Source organism: Pristiophorus japonicus, chromosome 16, assembly GCF_044704955.1.
Source record: "Pristiophorus japonicus isolate sPriJap1 chromosome 16, sPriJap1.hap1, whole genome shotgun sequence".
NCBI classification, from domain to species: Eukaryota; Metazoa; Chordata; class Chondrichthyes; family Pristiophoridae; genus Pristiophorus; species Pristiophorus japonicus.
In genome coordinates this window covers 24009493-24032686 of record NC_091992.1, presented here as the reverse complement: position 1 = coordinate 24032686, position 23194 = coordinate 24009493, and the positions used below count along the sequence as shown (strand labels likewise).

General features: G+C 47.2%; 1 protein-coding gene across 1 annotated transcript in view; it reads right to left on the bottom strand.

Annotated features, from left to right (window-relative positions):
- The window catches only part of sez6b (seizure related 6 homolog b), a 901253-nt gene that overhangs the window by 20628 nt on the left and 857431 nt on the right, over nt 1-23194 (bottom strand). The window contains exon 13 of the mRNA XM_070858015.1: nt 4093-4284. Coding sequence (XP_070714116.1) covers nt 4093-4284 — 192 coding nt within the window. The remainder of the gene's footprint in view (nt 1-4092; nt 4285-23194) is intronic.

Below are 23194 nucleotides of genomic sequence, written 5' to 3'. Positions count from 1 at the left end.
GACTGCCAATATGATGGCCTAGGCTTTCCGCCTCCCTTTTGCTGATTATTGGGTGGTTCTGGGTCTGGAAGATGTGCAAAGCTGCTCAGAGTGGAACTCTGCTGCATACCTGCCTCCCTGCCATGTTCTGGGGGTCCAGTGTTGTCAGGGCACTGGGAGGGGAGGCATATGTTTACATGCAAATAAGGGAAACACAATCTCTATTGTGCTTCCTACCATTTGCACTCCGAGCATGCCTGATGCAGGGACCTCTTACAGTCCGATAATCCCCCTATACCTCTGCGCTCCACCTATTTTGGCCTTTTAAACATCCACGATTTTAAATGCTCCACCATTGGTGGCTGTGCCTTCAGCTGCCTAGGTCCTAAGCTCTGGAATTCCCTTCCTAAATCTCTCTGCCTCTGCACCTCTCTTTACTCCTTTAAGACGCTCTTTTAAACCTACCTCTTCAACTGAGCTTTTGATCATCTGCCCTAACATCTCCTTACATGGCTCGGTGTCAATTTTTTTGTGTGTGGATAACACTCCTGTGAAGCACCTTGGGACGTTTTATTGCATTAAAGGCGCTATATAAATATAAGTAGTTGTTGTTGTAGGTTCTGGCATCCAGTGTTCACAGGACGGCAGAGGAGGCCTGTGGAGAAGATTGGTGTTTGCAAACGATCTCAGAACATGGTTGTGCACAGGCCCATTACTGAAATAGTGAAATAAGCAGCCCCCCCCCTGGGGAGGGGGCAATAGGGAAGGGGACAATGGGGGAGGGGGTAATGGGGGAGGGAGGCAATGGGGGAGGGGGGCCTAAGCTGGTATGACCAACTGGACAATGGAAAAAGTGGCATCACACGTGCACAGCCAGGCATTGCTCTTAAAGGTACAGGCTATGCAAATACAGATCACATGATCAGGCCCAAATTTGCATTTATGTTTTTGAAGCGAGTCCAATTTTGAATTGACTTGGGTTTTAAATTCATTGCAGAGTTCATTCCTGCGGGGTCAGGGTCGAAACAGAAGAAACATAAAGAATAAAACCAGGATTGATCACAAGATTATGAAGAACATGTGTCTGAAAGCATTACTTTAAAACTGTGACTCAAAATCCTTCACTTCTCGTGGCATGACTGTCAAACGGAGCCACGGTTCTAACTTGTGGAGCAACCACTCCCACTGATCTGAAACATTGACACATCTGCCGTCCAATAGAGTGCTCTGGGGAAACAACTTAAAAAGTACAGGTTGAACTTTTACTGGCCACCCATTGGCGTCACTAAGTGTAACATTGGCCCTGGATTTGCGATCGGAGGCTTCCCGCAAATGGTGGTCCAGGAGGTCCGGAGACTCGTGGTCTTGGGCCTCTCCGGGTACTCGCGGGTACAGCTCACGTATCTCGGGGCATACACGGTTCGCAAACACCCCTGGGCCGGCCCAACCAATGAAAGGGAATCCCCATTCATGCTTCGGGGTATTCCGCAGGTACAGAAACCCGATAAGCACGCATGGGAATACTCCAAAACATACATCTACACATCAACTAAATAAATACAAAACATTTCGTATTTAAAATGAATTAAAAGGCCATTTAATTAAATAATTAAAAGAGAAATGTCATTTTTTGAAAAATAAATGAAAATGTTTTAAAAAGGGGCTAAAAAATAAACTTACTTCTTGCTCAGGTTTTTTTTTAAAAGTATAAATGATTGAAAAAAATTATTTTAACGAATTTTAAAAACTCTTACGCTGGTAAAAGCAGGCCTTATGCCAGGCGAAGGAATTTCCACAGGCTTTCGCTGGGCACGCTCCGCCCACGGGTACCCTTTTCCTGGGGATGCGTGCGATCCGTTGAGATGATTTTGGACAGATCGCAAGTTCCGGGTTTTCGCGCATGCGCATCGCATGGCTAAACCCGGAACTTGCGGGGCCCCTGCGGGCGGGTGTGCACTTCGTACGAACCCATAGGGGCCGCAAAATATGGGCCTTTGTGAAAAAAAAGCACCAGGATTTCAAATACAAAGTAGATTGTTTTGATCTATCCTGCGCTCTGCTGGAAGTGACAGTTATGCGAGGAGGTGCCCGTAAACGCACGCACCCTAAGGAAGCTCACCAGCTCCCTAAACATGTTGTGAAATATCCATAACCTCATGTAATTTTTCAAGTTTCTTTTCATTATAATAATAGCAGACATGATGTTGATTAGTGAATGACAATCAATTAATAAAATGACTGGACTTTCCCTCTCACGCAGAGGATTAAAATGACAATCTTAATAAGCTGTACACTGAGCTGCCAATTCAGAGGTATTAATTTTTCTCTCCCTCTCATCCAAAAGTCGGCATCGCCAAACATTGCAGCACCCCCTCACCAAGGTTCCCGCTAAACTGCACGACCGCGCTGTCATCCACAAGGCCCCGTGCAGGCCGTTCACCGGCTTTTATATTGTGGGTAACGCGTGTGCGCAGAAATTTGTATGGGCCGTGCTTTGCGAAGGCACATTGCCCCTCACTGTTGCACTGAAGTGGCAGCCGAGATTATGTTCTCCAGTCCCTAGACTGGGACTTGAATCTATGACCTTCTGACTCTGAGGCAACAAGGAGCCAAGGCTGACATCTAATTGACGTACTAGCTAAATTAGATTGTCAACCTTGTAACTTTCAATGTAACTCTGAGGAATTACAATAATAATAGAAAAGAGTGAAAATACTGGAAATACGCAGCAGCTCAGGCTGTGTCTGGGGAGTGAGAAGCAGAGTTAACGTTTCAGAACTGGGAAAAGTTAGAAATGTTTTAAGTATAAAGGCAGTGTTTGTGTACAAATCTTTGACAGGTTAACAAAGTATTTAATAAAGCATACGGGACCCTGGACTTTATAAACAGAGGCAGAGTACACAAGCCAGGGAGCTGTGCTAAACCGATATAAGACACTAGTTTAGCCCAGCTGGAGTATTGTGTCCAATTCTGGGAACCACATTTTCGAAAGGAGGTGTAGGCTTTGGAGAGGGTGCAGAAGAGATTTACTGGAATGTTTCCAGGAATGAGGGATTACAGTTACATGGATAGACTGGAGAAGCTGGGGTTGTTCTCCTTAGAGCAGAGAAGGCTAAGAGGAGATTTGATCAAGGTATCTAAAATCATGAAGCGTTTAGATAGAGTAAATAAAGAGAAATGGTTTCCAATGGCTAAAGGGTCGATCACCAGAGGACACAGATTTAAGGTGATTGGCATAGAACCAGAGGCAACATGAAGAAAAACTTTTTACGTAACGAGTGGTTAGGATTTGGAATGCACTGCCTGATATGGGGTGGATACAGATTCAATAGTACCCTTCAAAAGGGAACTGGATAAATACTTGAAGGAGAAAAAATTGCAGAGATATAGGGAAAGAGTGGGGGAGTGGGACTAACTGGATTGCTCTTGGAAAGAGCCGATCCAGACTCAATCCTTCTGTGCTCTACTATTTCTATGATTGTGACCTGAAACGTTAACTCTGTTTCTCTCTCCACAGATGCTGCCTGACCTGCTGAGTATTTCCAGCATTTTCTGTTCTTATTTCAGATTTCCAGCATCTGTAGTAGTTTGCTTTTGTCTGAGGAGCTACGTATATTTAAAACATATTTAGAAAAAAAGCTGAGAGTTTCAGTATATTGTGTGATATTAGAGCAAGAGGCAAAATCCTGTGTCAATGGAGAAGTACTGCACACAGTGCAAAAGTGTGTAATCGTTCGTACAGCTATCATGCAGGACCCATACGCCATTAATACAAGAAAATAGACAGTTTCCCAGAGTGATGTTGACCATAGATGGCTACTACAGTGTTTTGGAATTACTGAATAAATGAAGACTTCTCTCATGCAATTTGTCCTCCTCTCAAATATCACCTCTCCTGGAGTGGATTTACAATGTAAGCCAATTTACAGCATATACGGGCGGGAGTTGGTACCGAGATATACGGTACAAGATAGGTGTGAATTGACAATTTCTGCTCAGAGTATGTTCTGTGCACGCCGGAATGAAAGGAGGGGCCGCTCAGGTTAAAAAGTTTACACGTGCAACAAATCTGGTATGAAGCCACCGTCACTTAGTAAAGGTTCGTGTACTCACGGACACACTTAGGAATCCTGTCACTCCATTTCGGGTTGCCAGACTGCCTGTTGTAACACGTCAGTATACTGCCCCCGGCCAGTGCATATCCTTTGTTGCAAATGTACTGTACCGTGGAGCCAATCGAAAACTTCGGATCTGAAATAATTCTGCGACTATGATTGATGTCACCGGGGTCAGTGCAAAATATAACTAGGAAAAAAGAGAATGCAAAAAAAACAACATTTAAAATAGTAAACCTGCATTTAGCTGCGTTCCATTTGCCGGTGACCGAACGATAAGTTGTATGACCAAACCTGGCTGCTCACTGGTGCGTCCTCTATTGATTCCACTGCAAAATTTCTCAAAATGGAGACCTCTCCCAGTGGCTCAGTGGGTAGCTGAGCAATACAACAACAACTTGAATTTATACACTCTAGTGTATTTGCTTCATGGGTTCTTTGCTTCAGAATTCACAGCTACACATTTGCTGAAAAGAACCAGCTGGTTTATTAGCAAAGGTTTATCAAACTGAACACGACCAGTTCATCCGCCAGTTTCACAACTGCACGCCTCATCGTGGAGAAGCTGGACTCAATTAACCGGGTTTTATTGAGTCTCGCGAACATCACCTGACTGGCTAAGCCACTTACAGTGTAACAGTCCCAAAAACCTTTGAGCATGCTCACATGTGCATACATTATATATACCACCTTTAACATCCTAAGGCACTTCACAGAAGAGTTATCAAAAAATGTTTGAATAGAAAGGTCCGTATTCTGGTTTGTGTTAAATTACATCAGCCAAGGCAGGAGTGCTATAATTACTCTCAGTAAAAACTGGGTTAGACAAGGGAGAAAAAAAATCCAGGGTCCCTACTCCTCCTGGTCACTAATCAATGGCCTCTGTAGGAAGTGGGCATGGGTGGAGCTGACCTGGATAAGATGTTCTGCTAAAAGGTCATCGACCTGAAATCTTAACCCTTGTTTCTCTCTCCACCAATGCTGCCTGACCCGCTGAGCATTTTCTGTTCTTATTTCAGATTGCCAGCATCTGCAGTATTTAGCTTTTGGATAACAAGCTCCCAGTTATCGAATAGCTCACTGAAAGATGGCCACTTGGGTGAGCCACGAGAGGGTGACTGGGCCCATGGAGCCATATCCCAGCATGAGTCAATGCCCATGGTGGGGTGGAGATGGAGGGGGAGAACGTTGTCAGGGAGAAAAACAAATCATCACCTTATATGGCACAAAGGTTTTATATTCCGTCTTTCGCATGAGATGTTAAACCGAGGCCCCGTCTGCTCTCTCGGGTGGACATAAAGGATCCCATGGCACTATTTCTAAGAAGAGCAGGGGAGTTATCCCTGGTGTCCTGGGCCAATATTTATCCCTCAACCAACATCACTAAAACAGATTATCTGGTCATTATCGCATTGCTGTTTGTGGGAGCTTGCTGAGCACAAATTGGCTGCCGTGTTTCCCACATTACAACAGTGACTACACTCCAAAAGTACTTCATTGGCCGTAAAACGCTTTGAGACGTCTGGTGGCCGTGAAAGGCGCTATATAAATGCAAGTCTTTCTTTCAAAGGTGCCAAAAAAATAGTTGCCACTCAGGAGTGGCTTCAGTTTAAATAAGAAATATTTAATTCCGGTCACTAAGATTTCTTTCCTTAGTAAGTGACACCAGTGTAATAATGAATATGCATTCCATTGATGTGTTGATGCAAATATCCTTCAAAATCAAACACAAAATTAGCCCATTTCCTACATTACAACAGTGACTACACTTCAGAAGTACTTCATTGACTGTAAAGCGCTTTGGGGCATCCCGAGGTCGTGAAAGGCGCTATATAAATGCAAGTCTTTCTTTTCTTTTTTATTATAGGTTTAATTGTTGAAAGCTTTGTCTCACTTTCAAAAAGATTTACCTGAACTTTTTTTTCCAAAGCGGGCAACAGTGATGCTCTTTCCACAGCACAATCTCCGTCCGATTTTATTCCACCAAAGAAAAATGTCAAAACAAACAGTTGTGGGATGTTCTTAATCGGTTTGGGAAACAGCCCGAGTAGCAGAACCAAGGCAATCTCCTGTACACAGTCAGAATTGAGTGGAATTGTCCCTGTCTACCCTTTTACCTCCAATCCATTTCTGTGCTGTGTGCATTGGGTTCTGCAGAGGTCAGTGACATGTACAGTTTTCTATCATTAATACAAATCTCAAAAGCTGGTTTACAGTGTGTTTCGTATTGATGTCAAAAAAAGAAAGACTTGTATTTATATAGCGCCTTTCACGACCACCAGACGTCCCAAAGTGTTTTAGAGCCAATTAAATACTTTTGAAGTATAGCCACTGTTGTAATGTAGGAAACGCGGCAGTCAATTTGCGCACAGCAGGCTCCCACAAACAGCATTGTGATTAGTTGGAATTCCCAACATGCACTCCCATCAGATGAAGGTCATCATCATAGACAGTCCCTCGGAATTGAGGAAGACTTGCTTCCACTCTAAAAGTGAGTTCTCAGGTGGCTGTACGGTCCAATGTGGGAACTACAGTCTCTGTCACAGGTGGGACAGACAGCGGTTGAAGGAAAGGGTGGGTGGGGAGTCTGGTTTGCCGCACGCTCCTTCGCTGCCTACGCTTGTTTTCTGCTTGCTCTCGGCGACGAGACTCGAGCTGCTCAGCGTTCTCCCGGATGCTCTTCCTCCACTTAGGGCGGTCTTGGGCCAGGGATTCCCAGGTGCCGGTGGGGATGTTGCACTTTATCAAGGAAGCTTTGAGGGTGTCCTTGAAATGTTTCTTCTGTCCACCCTGGGGCTCGCTTGCCGTGTCGGAGTTCCGAGTAGAGAACTTGGGTACTCCCTACCCAACAGCACTGTGGGAATGCCTTCCACAGCACAATCCCTCATCACACAGACTGCAGCGGTTCAAGAAGGTGGCTCACCCCCACCTTCTCAAAGGCAACTAGGGATGGGCAATAATTGTTGGCCTTGCTTGCAACGCATGTCTTGAAAAAGGTTCAGTGCCAGGAATGCTAAAGTCTAAACATTGACTTTGGCGTAGATATTATGAATGGCAGCTACCAGTGCAGAGCTTTGCATTTTGTGAGAGCACGTTGGGAATTTGGGCATGGAGCTCATCAATCCCGGCACAATTTTCGCTCAATTAGTTTTAATCAACGGAAAATTGTGTGGTGTACACTAACCTCCATGCTCGAATTCACATACAAAGGACATTCCCCTTTGTCTCCTCTACTGCACTTAATACAGAGACTAGGCCCAATTCTTTGACACGGTAACATTTCAGTGAATCATCATTAATGTTTTTAATCAGTGACACACTGACACAGAATCTGTCCAGTCAGGTGAGTTCTTATACAATAAGTTTATGTGAACAGAAAAAAGATGCACCATCCGTTATCTGTGGCCCCTGGTAGGTGTGTAGCTCTTTCGAATGAGACGTTAAACCGAGGCCCCGTCTGCTCTCTCAAGTGGGCGTAAAAGATCCCATGGCGCTATTCCGAAGAAGAGCGGGGGAGTTATCCCCGGTGTCCTGGGCCAATATTAAACCCCCAATCAACATAACAAAAAAACAGATTATCTGATCATTATCACATTGCTGTTTGTGGGAGCTTGCTGTGCGCAAATTGGCTGCTGCGTTTCCCACATTACAACAGTGACTACACTCCAAAAGTACTTCATTGGCTGTAAAGCGCTTTGAGATGTCCGGTGGTCATGAAAGGCGCTATATAAATGCAAGTCTTTCTTACTCTATTGGAGAGGGAGGAAAATCAGAGAGGGGGAGGGGCGACACACATGGCAATATTTATTCTGAGGACTCCGACACGTTTCCGAGCCGATTTAGTCCACCTAACTGAAGGGTATATCCATGGGAGGTGTAACAATAAAAATGTTTATTAATGATTAAAAATTGATTATGTGTATATATTAATGTTAAAGGTGTAGATTATACGGAATGGCCTGTTTGTGTTGAAACAGAATGGAAGCCCAACAGTTGCCAGCATGAGCTGAGTTTTGAAACAAAAGAAACAAAATGAAAGCCCTCACAGAGATGCCACATGGATTTTGTGTATTGGCCTCCAGACAGCCACCTGTGTGAGGAGAGCCAATAAGGAGCTGCCCTGGAGCCAAGATCCAATCATGAGGCTTTCGGGGGGACAATGGCCTTGAGGAATATAAAAAACGCAAGCCAGGAACTTTTATCTCCCTGCTGGACACACGGCAAAAGACCTCCTGTTGAAGACCAGCCAAATCAGCATGCCGTGTGTTCAAACCAGCCAGCAAAAGGGACGTAACGTATATCGCTTTTTATTATAACCTCATTGTATCTCTGTTGTAACTAAGGTAGATCTATAGGATATTTGACGACTGCTGTTAAATGCATGTGTGTGTTTTTAATAAACTGCCAATTGTTCTGAAAGAATCGTCTCACTGTGAAATGTAAGCCCAGAGAGATTCAGAAATCCTACAGAGGAGTGTCTGGGCCTACACAACCCCTGACATTATAAGGAACGGGAGCCAGATCTTCAGAACGGTTTGAATTGAACACAGATTGCGGGAAAAATCTTTCTGCAGGTTGGCCATCTCTTTCTGCTCTGCCGTCCAAGTGAGAAAGCCAGTATCGAGTTAAACTTATAGGTTTTGAAGGACCACCAGGAGAGCCACCTACACTGATCTAGATTTATGAGTTGAGCTGCTCATTGTGGAGAGTAATCCAAGATACATGAGCCGAGGGCGTAAGGGAATAGGGGTGGTTCTTTCACGAAAATCTATTACTTTTCCTTCAGAATCTCTGGCCTCCGGGGAATCTTTAAGGCATTTTTATCTGTCTCCAGTGCTGCCAACTCCTGACATGCAGGCCTCACATCATCAACAGCGCTGGCATATATAAACCTCTGGCCTCCAGATGACTGACAGCAACGGAGACCATCTCCAATGATCTACTAAAAGCAGAGAGCTGGATTCAGCCTTTCGGATTATATGATGCAAAGTTGTGTCACGGACCGAGGTGAGAGTGCCGAGGCGAAATGGGACTGAGTGAACATCTCTTTCAGAGAGCTGGAAGAGGCACAATTGGCTAAATGCCCCACGGTAAAGTAAAATTCTATGGTTCTAAATAAATACATTTAAATGGTATAGTGTAATGTATTTGCTTCTTGGGTTCTTTGCTTAAGAATTCAGAGCAACACATTGCTATTAGGAACTAATTGGCTTATTAACAAAAGTTTAACAATCACTCTACACCTTACCAGTTCATCCACTAGGCTCACAACTGCATACCTCATCGTGGATGACCTAGACCCAACTGACTGGGGTTTGATTGAGTCGTGTGAACATCACATGACTGGCTAAGCCACTCACAATGCAACAGCTCTACAAACCCATGAGCATACTTACAGGTGCACACATTACTTATAGCACCTAGTAAACATATTAAAACCCCCCAAGGAACTTCGCAGGATTGAAATCGGACACAAATTGACACTGAACCAAAGAAGGCGACATTAGGATAGATGGCCAAATGGTCAGCAAAAGAGGAAGGTTTTAAGCAGCGTCTTAAAGGAGGAGTGGGAGGTGGAGAGGCGAAAAAGTTTGAGGAATTCCAAAGCTTTGAGCCTAGACGGCCTCAGCTGCCCAAGAAACAAAGCACCACCTGCACCATGGCTGTTGGGTCCACCATTGTGTTGTCAGCCAGTATGTGCATTCCTGTGACTCGGATTTTCACTTGTGGAAGCATGTATGATGCTGTTCCATTATCGTGGAAAACACGCGTCCGCAACGTAAAGTCCCAAACGTGACCTCTCAGCTACTACACATGTTTGCGTGCCTTGCATGTACACTCGCTTCCAACATTGCTGTCGGTCTCTGAATTTGCACTGGACTGAATGCCCTCATGTCAGGGTAACTTTAAATAAGAGAGCATCACCAGGAAAGCAACTGAAGTATTTCACCAGCCGATGTGTTCACAGCTGACCCAGGATTGTTTTACGCGCGTGAGTAATTTCCAGTTCAGATCCCAAGGCCCAAAACTGTAGTCATGTCACAGGATGCTGCTTGTCCTTGGGCCCTCCAGGGACCCGAGAAGCTTATTCATACCTCAGCTGCACATATTGAAATCCTTGTTCGTGACCTAGAACCACGCTGTGTCTTCGGGTGGTTAAATGAAAGCACCACTTGACCAGTTTTTAAGCTTATCTGGGCCTTTTGTACAAATGTAGGACAAGAGATAGCTAGCAGCGAGTTACAGAATTGTAATTCCATCGTGAGACTCTGATGGGATCCTCAGGCGCGGGAGGAAAATTGAAGTAATTTATGAATTGCTATTGAGCTGAGTGATTGAATGAAATGCCGTAACTTATTATTCTCCATGATGTCTATCTATTCATTTTCTTTAGATATTTCCTGTACATTTTTACAGTGGGGGTGATGATTGCGATTCTATGATGAGGGAAGCATACTGTAAGTGAGGGGGGTGTGGGGTGGGAGGAGGGTTGTTAAGGTAATATTGATGGAGGACCTGAGCATTTTAGAGTTTGGTTCGATCACCTTGGGGGATCAGGCAGTATTTATACGGGATGTTCCCCGTGAGTAACTGGAGGGACCCTGTCACATTAAAGAGGTGACCCATGCAGCCAATAGCATAATATGAATTATCTTCGGGGATCAAGCGGTATTTACACAGAGCTTTTGCTCATGAATGGGGATCAATCTGTGATGACATAGGTGTAATTTATGCACCTGTGAGTATTCTCACAGGTTTGTAGGGCTGTTGCATTGTGGGTGGCTTAGCCAGTCATGTGATGTTCACACGACTCAATAAAACCCCAGTTAGTTGGGTCTAGGTCATCCACAATGAGGTATGCAGTTGTGAGCCTGGTGGATGAACTGGTAATGTGTCGTGTGATTGTTAAACCTTTGCTAATAAACCAACTAGTTCTTAATAGCAATGTGGTGCTATGAATTCTTCAGCAAGAACCCATGAAGCAAATACAATACAATAGGTAATAAATGGGTCGCGGAATGAGTAGGACTCAATGAGCGAAGAGTTACCTGGGCACAGGTGAGGAGCAGTGCACAAGCAGGCCGAGGGGCGGTGGTGACCAAGGTGCGGCAACTGGTCAATGATGACCTGTTAGGATCATCTACCTCCTGCACCATGCGACCACTGGCAATCACCACCTTGTGCATTGGCTACCCACAGAGGTCGCAGAAGTTGCTTTTTCATGCACCTCACCAGTAAGTAGCCAACTAAAGCCCTGTATTCTACATTCCTGTTTCCTACATTACAACAATGATGACTCTTTTAAAAAAAAAGGACTTCACTGGCTGTAAAGTGCTGTGAGATGTCCGATGGTCATGAAAGGCGCTATATAAATCCAAGTTTTTTTTAAATTTTCTTTTTGTATCGACACACAACCAGTCGAGCAGCATCTGGCAAAGACACCAGAGCTAGCTAATGCTACAGGGCATCATTCACTGCACACATGGACCCGTTCATCCTCCAACCAACAATCCTACTCTTAACTAAATAGAAACATTTGCTATTCCATAACCCAGGTTAGAAAACAATGCATGCTTGTGTCCACTAGGGAATTCAGGAGAACCGTTTTTACCCAGAGAGTGGTTAAGAATGTGGAATTTGCTACCACGAGGAGTAGTTGAGGCAAATAGCATAGATGCATTTAAGGGGAAGCTAGATAAATATATGAGGGGGAAAGAAATAGACGGCTATGCTGATCGGGTCAGATGAAGAAGGGTTGGAGGAGGCTTGTGTGAAGCATAAACCACACGGACCGAATGGCCTGTTTCCACGCTGTACATTCGAGGTAATCGTGTGGAGGAGGAGTGGTAAACAGGTACACAGGACGTGTTCATCATGAGATAAATAAGCATGGCAGAGCTTTTTGAACGATGGATATTGCTCCTCAGAGAGATGGCCAAACACCCTCATTCAGCAGATATCGTGTGTGTTAAAACAACAGCACTTTAGATGCTGGGACCAGGCCTTACAATGTGCCTCAACATTTATAGTAGTATGTCAGACAATATTACCATAGACAGAGGTCTCACCATGGGCTTGGATGAAGAACAGTCGTAAGTTGTGGAAAACTAGAGGATTATGACAAGCCGCAGCCAACAGCAGTAGATCATTTAAGGAGGCAAGTTTTTAAGCGCAAGAACAGTGCTGACAAAGCTTTTATTTTGGGTGTAATGAATCTGAAAATCCAGCAGGTGGTGCTAACTCCCCGATAGATTTCCGATTAGCTGCTTAATACAATTTTGCCAAATTGACCATGACATGGAAAATTTAGGAATCAGCTTAGTAACAGGACTGTGACATTTTCCCTTCCATCAGTTAAATGGAGCGTGGCTTTTCTTTGGCAAGAAGTCACTTAGTGATGGTTCTGTTGTTTACATTTCTACTGATACAGAACATAAAGAATGGAAGGGGCGTTGAGTCATTACAACCCAGATTGAGCAGTTTGGGCCTCTCCTCTCTGGAGTTTAGAAGAATGAGAGGCGATCTCATTGAAACCTATCGGATTCTGAGGAGCGTTGACAGGGTAGATGCTGAGAGGTTGTTTCCCCTGGCTGGAGAGTCTAGAACTAGGGGGCACAGTCTCAGGATAAGGGGTCAGCCATATGAGACTGAGATGAGGAGAAATTTCTTCACTCAGAGGGTTGTGAATATTTGGAATTCTCTGCCCTAGAGGGTTGTGGATGCTCAGTCGTTGAGTATATTCAAGGCTGAAATAGAGTGATTTCTTGGAGTCTAGGTGTATCATGGGATATGGAGATCGGGCAGGAAAGTGGAGTTGAGATCGAAGATGAGCCGTGATCTTAATGAATGATGGAGCAGGCTCGAGGATCCATATGGCCTGCTCCTGCTCCTAGTTCTTGTGTTCTTATGTTCGTAGATACTCGATGAAATCCCCCTTAAACCCCTATGCGGCAGTCACCCAAGGAACGAAGCCAACTGGTTGCTTTTGCCCGGTTTGTTGGAGTCCAGTGATCAGTTACATTTCACTCGACAGGGATCTGAGACACTTCCATGGCCCAGCAGCACATAGGCCATTCAGCCCCTCGAGCCTGCTCCGCCAAAGGAGGCTGAGAAGGTGGTAACTGCAGCGGGCGATTGTTCAATGGAGGATGCCAGTGACATCAGTGGAGCTGGCAAGGCTGGAGGCCACAGTACCATGTTTTGGGCATCGTCCCCTGCTTCTCCTAATATACTTAACTCTCGCTCACACGCTCAGCATGATCACCTGGGGATGCATTGTGCTGCCACTTGTATCTTTGCCACTACATGCATACTCTTGTCCCTCTTTCTAGATCCATCAGACACCTCACACCTTGGTTGCTGCCAGGGCCGGATAAAGGGCCTGATGGGCCTGGGGCAAACTGCCCCAAATGGGCTGATAGTTATGTTGGTTCACGTTCATTACTATGGGGCCATGTTTCGGCCTGAGTTGCTCCTGTTTTTTTGGAGCAACTGGTTTAGAATGGAGTATCTTAGAAATTTGAATTCTCGGCATTTAGTTTGCTCCAGTTCTAGTCAGTTAGAACAGTCACGGAGGTCCAGCGGGGGGGGGGGGGGGGAGAGTCGCAGAGGTCCGGGAGGGGGGAGAGTCGCGGGGAGGGGGGGTGGGGAGTCGCGGAGGTCCGGGAGAGTTGCGGAAGGGGGGGGGAAGAGAGAGTCACGGAGGACCGGGGGCGGGGGGGGCAGGGGTCGGGTCGCCGGGGGGGGGGGAGAGCAGGGGTCGGGTCGGGTCCGGTCGGGTGGGAGGATGGGAGGAGCCTTATCCACGCAGCCCCAGTGAGGCCATTCGGCCAGGGCTAGGGGCTGCGTGCTTCGGGCCCCTCCCACAGTTTTGGGCACCTGGAGCTACTGAACATGCACGCCCACTGTAGCGCGCATGTGCAGAGGTCCCGGCACTATTTTCAGCGCAGGGACCTAGCTCCGCCCCCCACAGTTCGTGCTGCGCCGCGCCCAGCTGCAGAGGACCTGCAGGGAGTTGGAGAATAGGTAAGTTTTTTTTAGGCGCACTTTCTGGCGCGAAAAACGGGCATCCAGGTCTGGGCTGCGCCGTTTTAGGCGCGGCCCGAAACTTGGGCCCATTATGTGTTTGATTCTGAGTATGAAAACATAGGCCAGGATATTCAACAATAAAAGCATATATTATATATATATATAAATAAGTATATATAATATATACTTTGAAAGTATTGTATAATAATACAGTTAAATAATAACACAGATTAATAGTAAAGATCTTGTCTCTGCAAAAATAGATATGTACACATTAGGCCAATAAACTATATTTACCTCGGTCTTGTTTTTCTTCTTATTGTCTATTCTATTCAGCTTATTTTGGAGGCCTTATATTTTTTTTCCTACATTTATTTTTCTACCCAGACTGCCACAACTGTGTCCACCCAGCCCCGGGCACCTCGAGGTCACCGACCCCAAGCATCTCAGGGGTCTTTGACTGAACCGCAGCTGTCTTCCACCTCCCACCCTGCTGCCACCAGTGGGGGGGGGGGGGGGGGTGCTCATAGGAACACCAGACTTGGTTAAAGACCACTTGTGACAGCCACTAGAGACTCCCACTAGGGTGATGATTATTACTAGGAATGACCAGTCATTGACAATTATAATCCTTCTTGAAATCTCTGTGTGCGGAGTATTGCGGAAGTAGCTGGTGACCTTACAATGTTAGTTGACAAAAATACAGGTTGAACTCCCTTATCCGGAACCCTCGGGACCTGGCCTGTTCTGGATAAGGGATTTTTCCGGATGAGGGGTGGTCATGATAAATTGGATGGTACAGTACTGAGCAAGGGGATATCGGGGCTGGCTGGCTTAGGGCTGGCAGAGAGATTGTGCGGCGGGGGGGTGGGGGGGCAGGGGGGGAGGGGGGCAGTGGGTCGCAGGGTCAGGCCAGTGATTGCGGGAGTCGGCAGCAAAGAAGGACTTCAATTTGTTCATGTCGGAGTGGCCGGGAATGATTCTGGACGAGGGGTGGTTCCGGATAAAGGGAGTTCTGGATAAGGGAGAATCAACGTAATAGCATTGGTCTTTGGACAGATGCCGTTTACTAGAGTGTGGAAGGACTGGGAGAGATGCTTGACATGATTGTTAATGTAGGGAGCAGAGATTGTTCAGCTGACGTGCTTTCCGCATGCTGCTGCTGAAAGGCTCTGGCTGCAGGCAGGTGTTGGAGTCCTCCCCCCTCACAATACGCTCCCTAATCACACTGAAGGTCCTTGTCCAATGGGGGCTCCATGTGTTGTCCTCGTTGCGGACCAAAGATATGCAGACAATAGAAAACCACTATTATGCGGGACATACTCTATGGAATGCGCCATCGGATACGTCCAGGCTCAAGGACTTCAATTGTCTGCTCGATGAGAGCCCTAGTTGAGCCATGGATCTGATGTCTGGGTTCCTGAGAGGAGTCATCAACCAAGTGTGCAGGGGACAGCCTTTGTCCCCGAGCAGCCTGTCTCTCACTTGCTGTGCAGGGATAAAGTGAAGGGTGGTGGAGGGGACATGGAGGCCTGGTGCAAGATAAAAGCATCATGTCAGTTCCACGATGTGTTGCTGGTGATCACACACTAGTTACATATTAATGGAGTGGAAGACCTTGTGATTCATGACAATACTGGGCTCGTCTGAAGGAACTCGCAAAGCAACATGGGTGCAGTCAATGACACACCTGGACTTGAGGGAATCTTGTAATTTCAGGGAACCCCAGAGGCCTATACTGCTGCTTCTGGATGCCCATGGGGAAAGTGATGAAAGTGGTTGCTCTGGCAAACATGAACCAAACCACCTGATTCACACTAGCACGAGCTGCCGAATGACTGATGTTACTGATCTCCCCTGTGGCAGCCTTCAAATAACTGCAGGCACAAGAGCTGAGGGTTGCCGTGACCTTGACTGCTACGAACAGCGTTAGCTGGTTATCGGAGTCGCTGCAGAAGTGACCCAACTCCATGACAGCCTCCTTAGAGAAACCCAACCTCATTATGCACTGCTCCTCAGAGAACTGCAGCTACATTGACCTGGGCTGCACACTATGCTCGGAGGTTAAGGATTCCTCCTTCTATTTGCTCTTGCTGCACCTGCAGCTCCGTGTACTCTTTCCTCGTCCTCCTCGTCCTCCTCGTTCTCTCGCCAGAATGCAGTTGTTAGAACGATCGACCCCGCCCCCACCCCCACAATGATGAAAAAAGCCTGTTTGCAAAAGCCCCTTAAAAGTTCGACAAAATTCAACAGGCACCATAAGCACTCTGAAACGGTACAAGTAGCCAAAATCCCCCTGAAAAATGCGGTATTTTACCCGAGATTAGTGGAGGCTAGGATCCCTATAAATACCCCTGGAAGGGGTCACCTCCTGACCTGTACCGCCCATGGTTTGTGGGCGGGTTGAGGAACTGATGGTATCATGGTGCATAAAGAACAAAATGGTATTTGGGTCACGATGAAAATCGTCCCCCGATTGTCAGCATCAGGCCCTCAGCACGGGATGAGATGCAGAGTTAATCTCCCGGCTACACTGCCCCAACACCGTACCACAACCTCAATCTCAGAAGAGCACCAGGTGTCTGATTATGCCAAGGTGAAACCGTAATTGCGACTGTGCTCAAAGGTATTGGTCTTTTCGGTTTCTCTTTGCACCAGGAGAGCCTGTGGGGTTAGATCTTGCAGGACTGATTCACTGATGGCCTCCCCAGTGGAAAACCTTGGAGTCATTTGAGAACAATTGGAGACTGTGATGGGAGCATGGTAGTATTTTACTGGATGAAGGAATGATAATGGGGCTGAATCCTGATCCATATATATTTTGTGATCCAAAGTGTAATGTATGCTCACAGATTTGTAGAGCTGTTGCATTGTGAGTGGGTTAGCCAGTCGTGTGATGTTCACAAGACTCCATAAAACCCCAGTCAGTTGGGTCTCGGTCATCCACGATGAGGTATGCAGTTGTGAGCCTAGTGGATAAATTGATATTGTGTAATATGATTGTTAAACCTTTGTTAATAAACCAACTAGTTCTTAATAGCAATGCGTCGCTATGAATTCTTAAGCAAAGAACCCAGGAAGAAAATACATTATGCAAAGTTGTATTAAAATGAAACATTTCATTACAGAACGGAAACTCCCATCACACACTGGGAGTTCAGGTTGGGCTACACGGCACACCATATCTGACTGAAACAGTGGCCATGTGATCTCTCAGAATAAGGGGTCGGCCATTTCGGACTGAGATGAAGAGAATGTCTTCACTTAAAGGGTTGTGAACCTTTGGAATTCTCTACCCCAGAGAGCTGTGTATGCTCAGTCATTGAGTATAATCAAGATAGCGGTCGATACATTTTTGGGAACTAAGGGAATTAAGGGATATGGGGATAGTGCGGGAAGGTGGAGTTGAGGTCGAAGATCAGCCATGATCTTGTTGAATGGTGGAGCAGGCTCGAAGGTCCAAATAGTTTACTCCTGCTCCTAATTCTTATGTTCATTCCCTCTCTTCCCAGCTGGATTTCAACACTTCACTTGAAGTGACTCTAGGAGGGGGGAGTAAACAGTTCAGGTTGAGTTGCTTCCCTCGCTCAGCCTGCCTGCGATGAGATGAGATGGGGAACTCAGTAAGTGAAGAAGCACAGGAGCTCGGAGCTACAACTCTTAGTGCATCAAAACAATGCACTGCTGGGCTACTTCTTAATGTAGGAACCAGTCAATCAAACAGCACAAAGGCCCCTCAGAGTAGCAGTATTTCAGTGACTGTGGCTTTCAACATCCGGAGAGCACAAACATCAAAGAGGCATGTCCGACTTCCATCTGTGTCTCGGAATGTATCCGGTCTAATCAGTCCCGATTTTGTCAAAATTTACTTTCCAGAAGGTTAAAGCCTCATACTGGGTCACTTTTCAACACGCTCATTTATTTTATTTATATAATACAGGTTGAACCTCTCTTATCCGGCTCCCTCGGGACCTGGCCTGTGCCGGATAAGGGATTTTGCCAGATGAGGAGAGGTCACGTGTTCTACCGTCTTTTACAGCTCCCAGTCCCCAGCCAGCCCCGATACAGATCTCCCCCACCCCACGATCCACTGCCGTCCCCTCACCCACGATCTCCAAGACTCATTGAAAGTAATGAAGAGGTATTTTATTTTTGTTTGGCAGAACGCCGGGGTGCAGTGGGGAGGGGAGGGGAGGGGAGGGGAGGGGAGGAGTGGCCAGCCCGAGAACACGGCCTACCGGCCCGGCCCAGACCAGGGCGCGGGAAGCAGCTCGATGAGACTCACTGCAATCGGTGTACTGAGCCGGGATCACATTAAGAGCAAGCTCGCCCAGTGTAAGCGGAGCTATGGTGGCTCTGTGGTAGCAGGAGTTCCCGGCATCGAGGTAAAAGATAGCGGCCAAGCTCGGCAAAGTGAAAAACTAGCCGGGGGTTTAAATATAGTTGTTTAAAAATTTTTTTTTAGCAAGCTTCTATTTATAATTTAATTCAAAATATAATTCTTCATAGCACAGGTTGAACGTCTCTTCCTTGAATACCCACCCTTAAGGCCACTTAGGCAATCAGTGCCTTCAGAATTGGACCGAGGAAGGAGTCTCCATCTTCAGGAGAGCTGAGAATATTGGTGAGTACGAAAAAAATGTATCTGCACATGTGCCACCTGGCAGCTGGGAATGGTGCCGGACGAGAGGTGGTGCCGTATAAGGGAGTCCCGGATAAGAGAGGTTCAACCTGTACATAGCGAGTGATGGATATCATCATCTACAAAAATACAGCTCCGAGCTTGTTTAAAAAAAAGGGTTTTCCCATAACATTGTAACTCTGTGTTTATCCAAACGATCCTGGTGATCTGCTTTACAAACTTCACTGTAACTCTCCTTCCCTCTTCGTTCGGTTGCCTCTTGCATTGCATCACGCTGAGTGTAGATGGTGCTACAGTTCATACTGCGTTCAGATTGTTTCTGGTTAGTAATAACAGCTTTCAGTCCAGATTTTAGTAACAGGAGTTTAGAGGCTTGCCACATAGATGACTGTATTTGATGGTTTGATATAATGTCAGCAACTCTCGGTTCTGGATCAAGGGAGCATGGAGAGGAACGCGGCCTGATTGTACGAAAGCCGTAGAACAATACCCCAGTACATGTGAAGTCACTATGCTTACAAACTTGCTGCTGACATGTTCACTGGATTATGCAAAACATTGGCAGAAGATGGATCAGTCGCTATTTATTATTGACACATTCCGAAAGCCAGATCATCGGGACCGAAGACTGAATCTTTTGGATTAAGACAGAATTACAACATTTTGGGCAAAACCTTTCTTTTTAATCAAACTCTGAGCTGTACATTTGTAAATTATGTTATCCATCACTAGCTATATATTATATAAACAAAATAAATGAGTGTGTTCAAAAGTGACCCAGTATGAAGCAGCTTTAATATTCTGGAACGTGAACTTTGACAGAATCGGAACTAATTAGACCAGATAGATTCCGAGACCCAAAGGTAAAGGGTAGCTATTCACAGTGACAGAAGGTGGGTTGTGGTGTTCCACAAGGATCAGTGCTAGGACCACTGTTGTTCACAATTTATATTAACAATTTAGACTTTGGAATAAAAAACACAATTTCTAAATTTGTGGATGACACCAAATTGGGGGGGGCGGGGGGGCGGAGGGAATAGTTAATACTGAGGAGGACTGCAACAAATTACAGGGAGACATTAATAAACTTGCAGAATGGGCAAATAATTGGCTCCCAAAATAAGCGCTCTACTCGGAACTCCTACACGGCAAGCGAGCCCCAGGTGGGCAGAGGAAACATTTCAAGGACACCCTCAAAGCCTCCTTGATAAAGTGCAACATCCCCACCGACACCTGGGAGTCCCTGGCCAGAGACCGCCCTAAGTGGAGGAAGAGCACCCGGGAGGGGGCTGAGCATCTCGAGTCTCGTCGCCGAGAGCATGCAGAAAACAAGCGCAGGCAGCGGAAGGAGCGTGCGGCAAACCAGACTCCCCACCCACCCTTTCCTTCATCGACTGTCTGTCCCACCTGTGACAGAGACTGTAATTCCCATATTGGACTGTTCAGTCACCTAAGAACTCACTTTTAGAGTGGAAGCAGGTCTTCCTCGATTTTGAGGGACTGCCTATGATGATGATAGCTGGCAAATGAAATTCAACACAGATAAATGTGAGGTAGTAAATTTTGGTGGGAAAAATAGGGAGGTCACTTTTTACTTGGAGGTTGCGAGTCTAGGGGTTTTGAGGAGCAAAGGGATCTCGGAGTACAAATACACAAATCACTAAAAATAGCAACACAGGTTAACGAGGCCATAAATAAAGCAAACCAGCCACTAGGGTTTATTCCTAGAGGGACAGAATTGAAAAGTAGTGAAGTTATGCTAAACTTGTATCCAATCTTGGTTAGACCACACTTGGAGTACTGTGTAGAATTCTGGTCGGCATGTTAGATAAAGGATATAAAAAGTACTCCTAAATTTGGCAGCATAAAATGGCAGCTCGCACTTACCTGGTGTTGACAAACCAATCCTCAGATTCTATTTGTAGCAGCCAATAGTCGAGAGTTACCATGTGCACCAGATTTTGGGAAATATCACATTTGGTTGATACCTTATTTGTGTCAATACATCTGTTGGCTACCTAATATTCCACTAGAACAAAAAGCTTTCATATTTGTTGGCAAGATCCAACTATCCAACAAATAAATCAATGTGAATGGGTTAAGAACGAAGAGATTTTGTTTTAATTACCATATCTGATGCATACTGTAAATTTTCCATGGCACTGCTCATGCGATATGCTCATGGGGAGTTGTAGGATATGTACTGCAATGGGGAGGGGGACGGTCTTGGGGGAATGAGAGCACTTCAGGGGGACTGGATCTTGGGGTCGGGGGGGAGGAGTGTGAGAATATTTCAGAGGGACTGGGTTTGGAAACACAGGGGTGTTAGAGGCAAGGTTTAGGACCACTTGCGGCTGGAGAGGTCTGTGGGTTTGGAAGAACCAGTCAGAGGAGAGATCGCAGGGAGAGGGAGAGATCCTGGGGAGGGGCGGAGGGGTTGGAGAGATCCTGGGGAGGGGTGGGGGGAGGGTAGAGCTTGTGGGGGAAGGGTAGAGCTCGTGGGGAGAGGGAGAGATTGTGGGGATTGGGGAGAGATCGCAGGGAGGGGGAGAGATCGCGGGGGGAGGGAGAGATTGTGGGGAGGGGCCGGAGAGATTGTGGGGAGAGGGAGAAATCGTGGGGAGAGGGAGAGATCACGGGGAGGGGGAGAGATCGCGGGGAGGGGGAGAGATTGCGGGGAGGGGGAGAGATCGCGGGGAAGGGGAGAGATCGCGGGGAAGGGTGGAGGGGATGGAGAGATCGTGGGGAGAGGGAGAGATCGTGGGGGAAAGGTAGAGCTCGTGGGAAGAGGGAGAGATTGTGGGGGAGGGGGAAAGATCGCAGGGAGGGGGAGAGATCGCGGGGAGAGGAAGAGATCGCGGGGAGGGGGAGAGATCGCGGGGAAGGGGAGAGATCGCGGGGAGGGGTCGAGGGGATGGAGAGATCGTGGGGAGAGGGAGAGATCACGGGGAGAGGGAGAGATCGTGGGGGAAAGGTAGAGCTCGTGGGGAGAGGGAGAGATTGTGGGGGAGGGGGAAAGATCGCAGGGAGGGGGAGAGATCGCAGGGAGAGGAAGAGATTGCGGGGAGAGGGAGAGATCGTGGGGGAAAGGTAAAGCTTGTGGGGAGAGGGAGAGATCGCGCGGAGAGGGAGAGATTGCGGGGAAGGGGAGAGATCGCGGGGAGGGGGAGAGATCGCGGGGAGGGGGAGAGATCACGGGGAGGGGTGGAGGGGATGGAGAGCTCATGGGGAGAGGGAGAGATTGCGGGGAGAGGGAGAGATCGCGCTGAGAGGGAGAGATCGCGGGGAGGGGGAGAGATCGCGGGGAGGGGGAGAGATTGCGGGGAGAGGGAGAGATCATGGGCGGGGGGAAGAGATTGCGGGGAGGAGAGATCACAGTAGGTCTGCTCGAGAGGCCGGAGGAAGCACTCTGGTTGCTCCTGGTCCACAAGCAGGGCTGGAAAAGCCCCACTGCCGGCTCTGGCAGCTCCCAGCTCCGCTCAGCAGCCAGCTTTCCTGGGAAACCCGGTCCGCAGCCTTTAAACACAAATGGATCCCAATATCTGAGGAACGCAGTCTCATTTAACTATTATACTCACTGACCCATCGTCTTCAGGCCTGTGCCGGTTACACAGGAAGTCAGCACATTCACAGCAGGTCAGGGACAGGTTGGACACGTGGGGAGGGGTGGGTAAAAGTCTCCCCAGGGGTTAGCGATTATTTACCCTGAGGATACCCGGCTCTACCTCTCCACCACCTCTCTCGGCCCCTCCTCTGTGCTGTCAGGCTCCTTACCCAACGTCCAATCATGGACGAGCTGCAGCTTCCTCCTGCTAAACAGCGGGAAGCCCGAAACCATCGCCAATGGCCACCACTGCAATTTCTTTACCCTTGCCACCAACTCTATCCTTCCACCCAACAACCACTGTCGCTGGCTGAACAAGGCTATATGCAGCCTTAACATCCTACATGGCCCCGAGCTGAGCTGCTCCGTGTCCTCTCCTTCACAAACACCCGCTACTTTCATCGCTCACCTCCGCACTCCACCACAGCCATTCCGCTGCTGAAACCTTCCTCCAAGTATACGTAGCCTCCAGACTCAGTTATTCCAATGTGTTCCTGGCCGGTCTCCCATTCCCCACCCTCTGTACACTTCAGAACATCCAAAACTGTGCAGTCTGTCCCCGACCTTGCACTGACTCCTGGCTTGTCCACCATCCCTGTCCTCAGCTACACGAGGCCCACCATGCTTAATTTAAAATTCGCATTCTTTTTTTGTTTAACACCCTTTATGGGCCTCATCTGCCCCACCTCCCTCCACCTCTGTAATTTCCTCCAGCCCTCATCATCATCATCATAGGCAGCCCCTCGAAATCGAGGAAGACTTGCTTCCACTCTAAAACTCAGTTCTCAGGCGACTGAACAGTCCAGTGCGGGAATTACAGTCTCT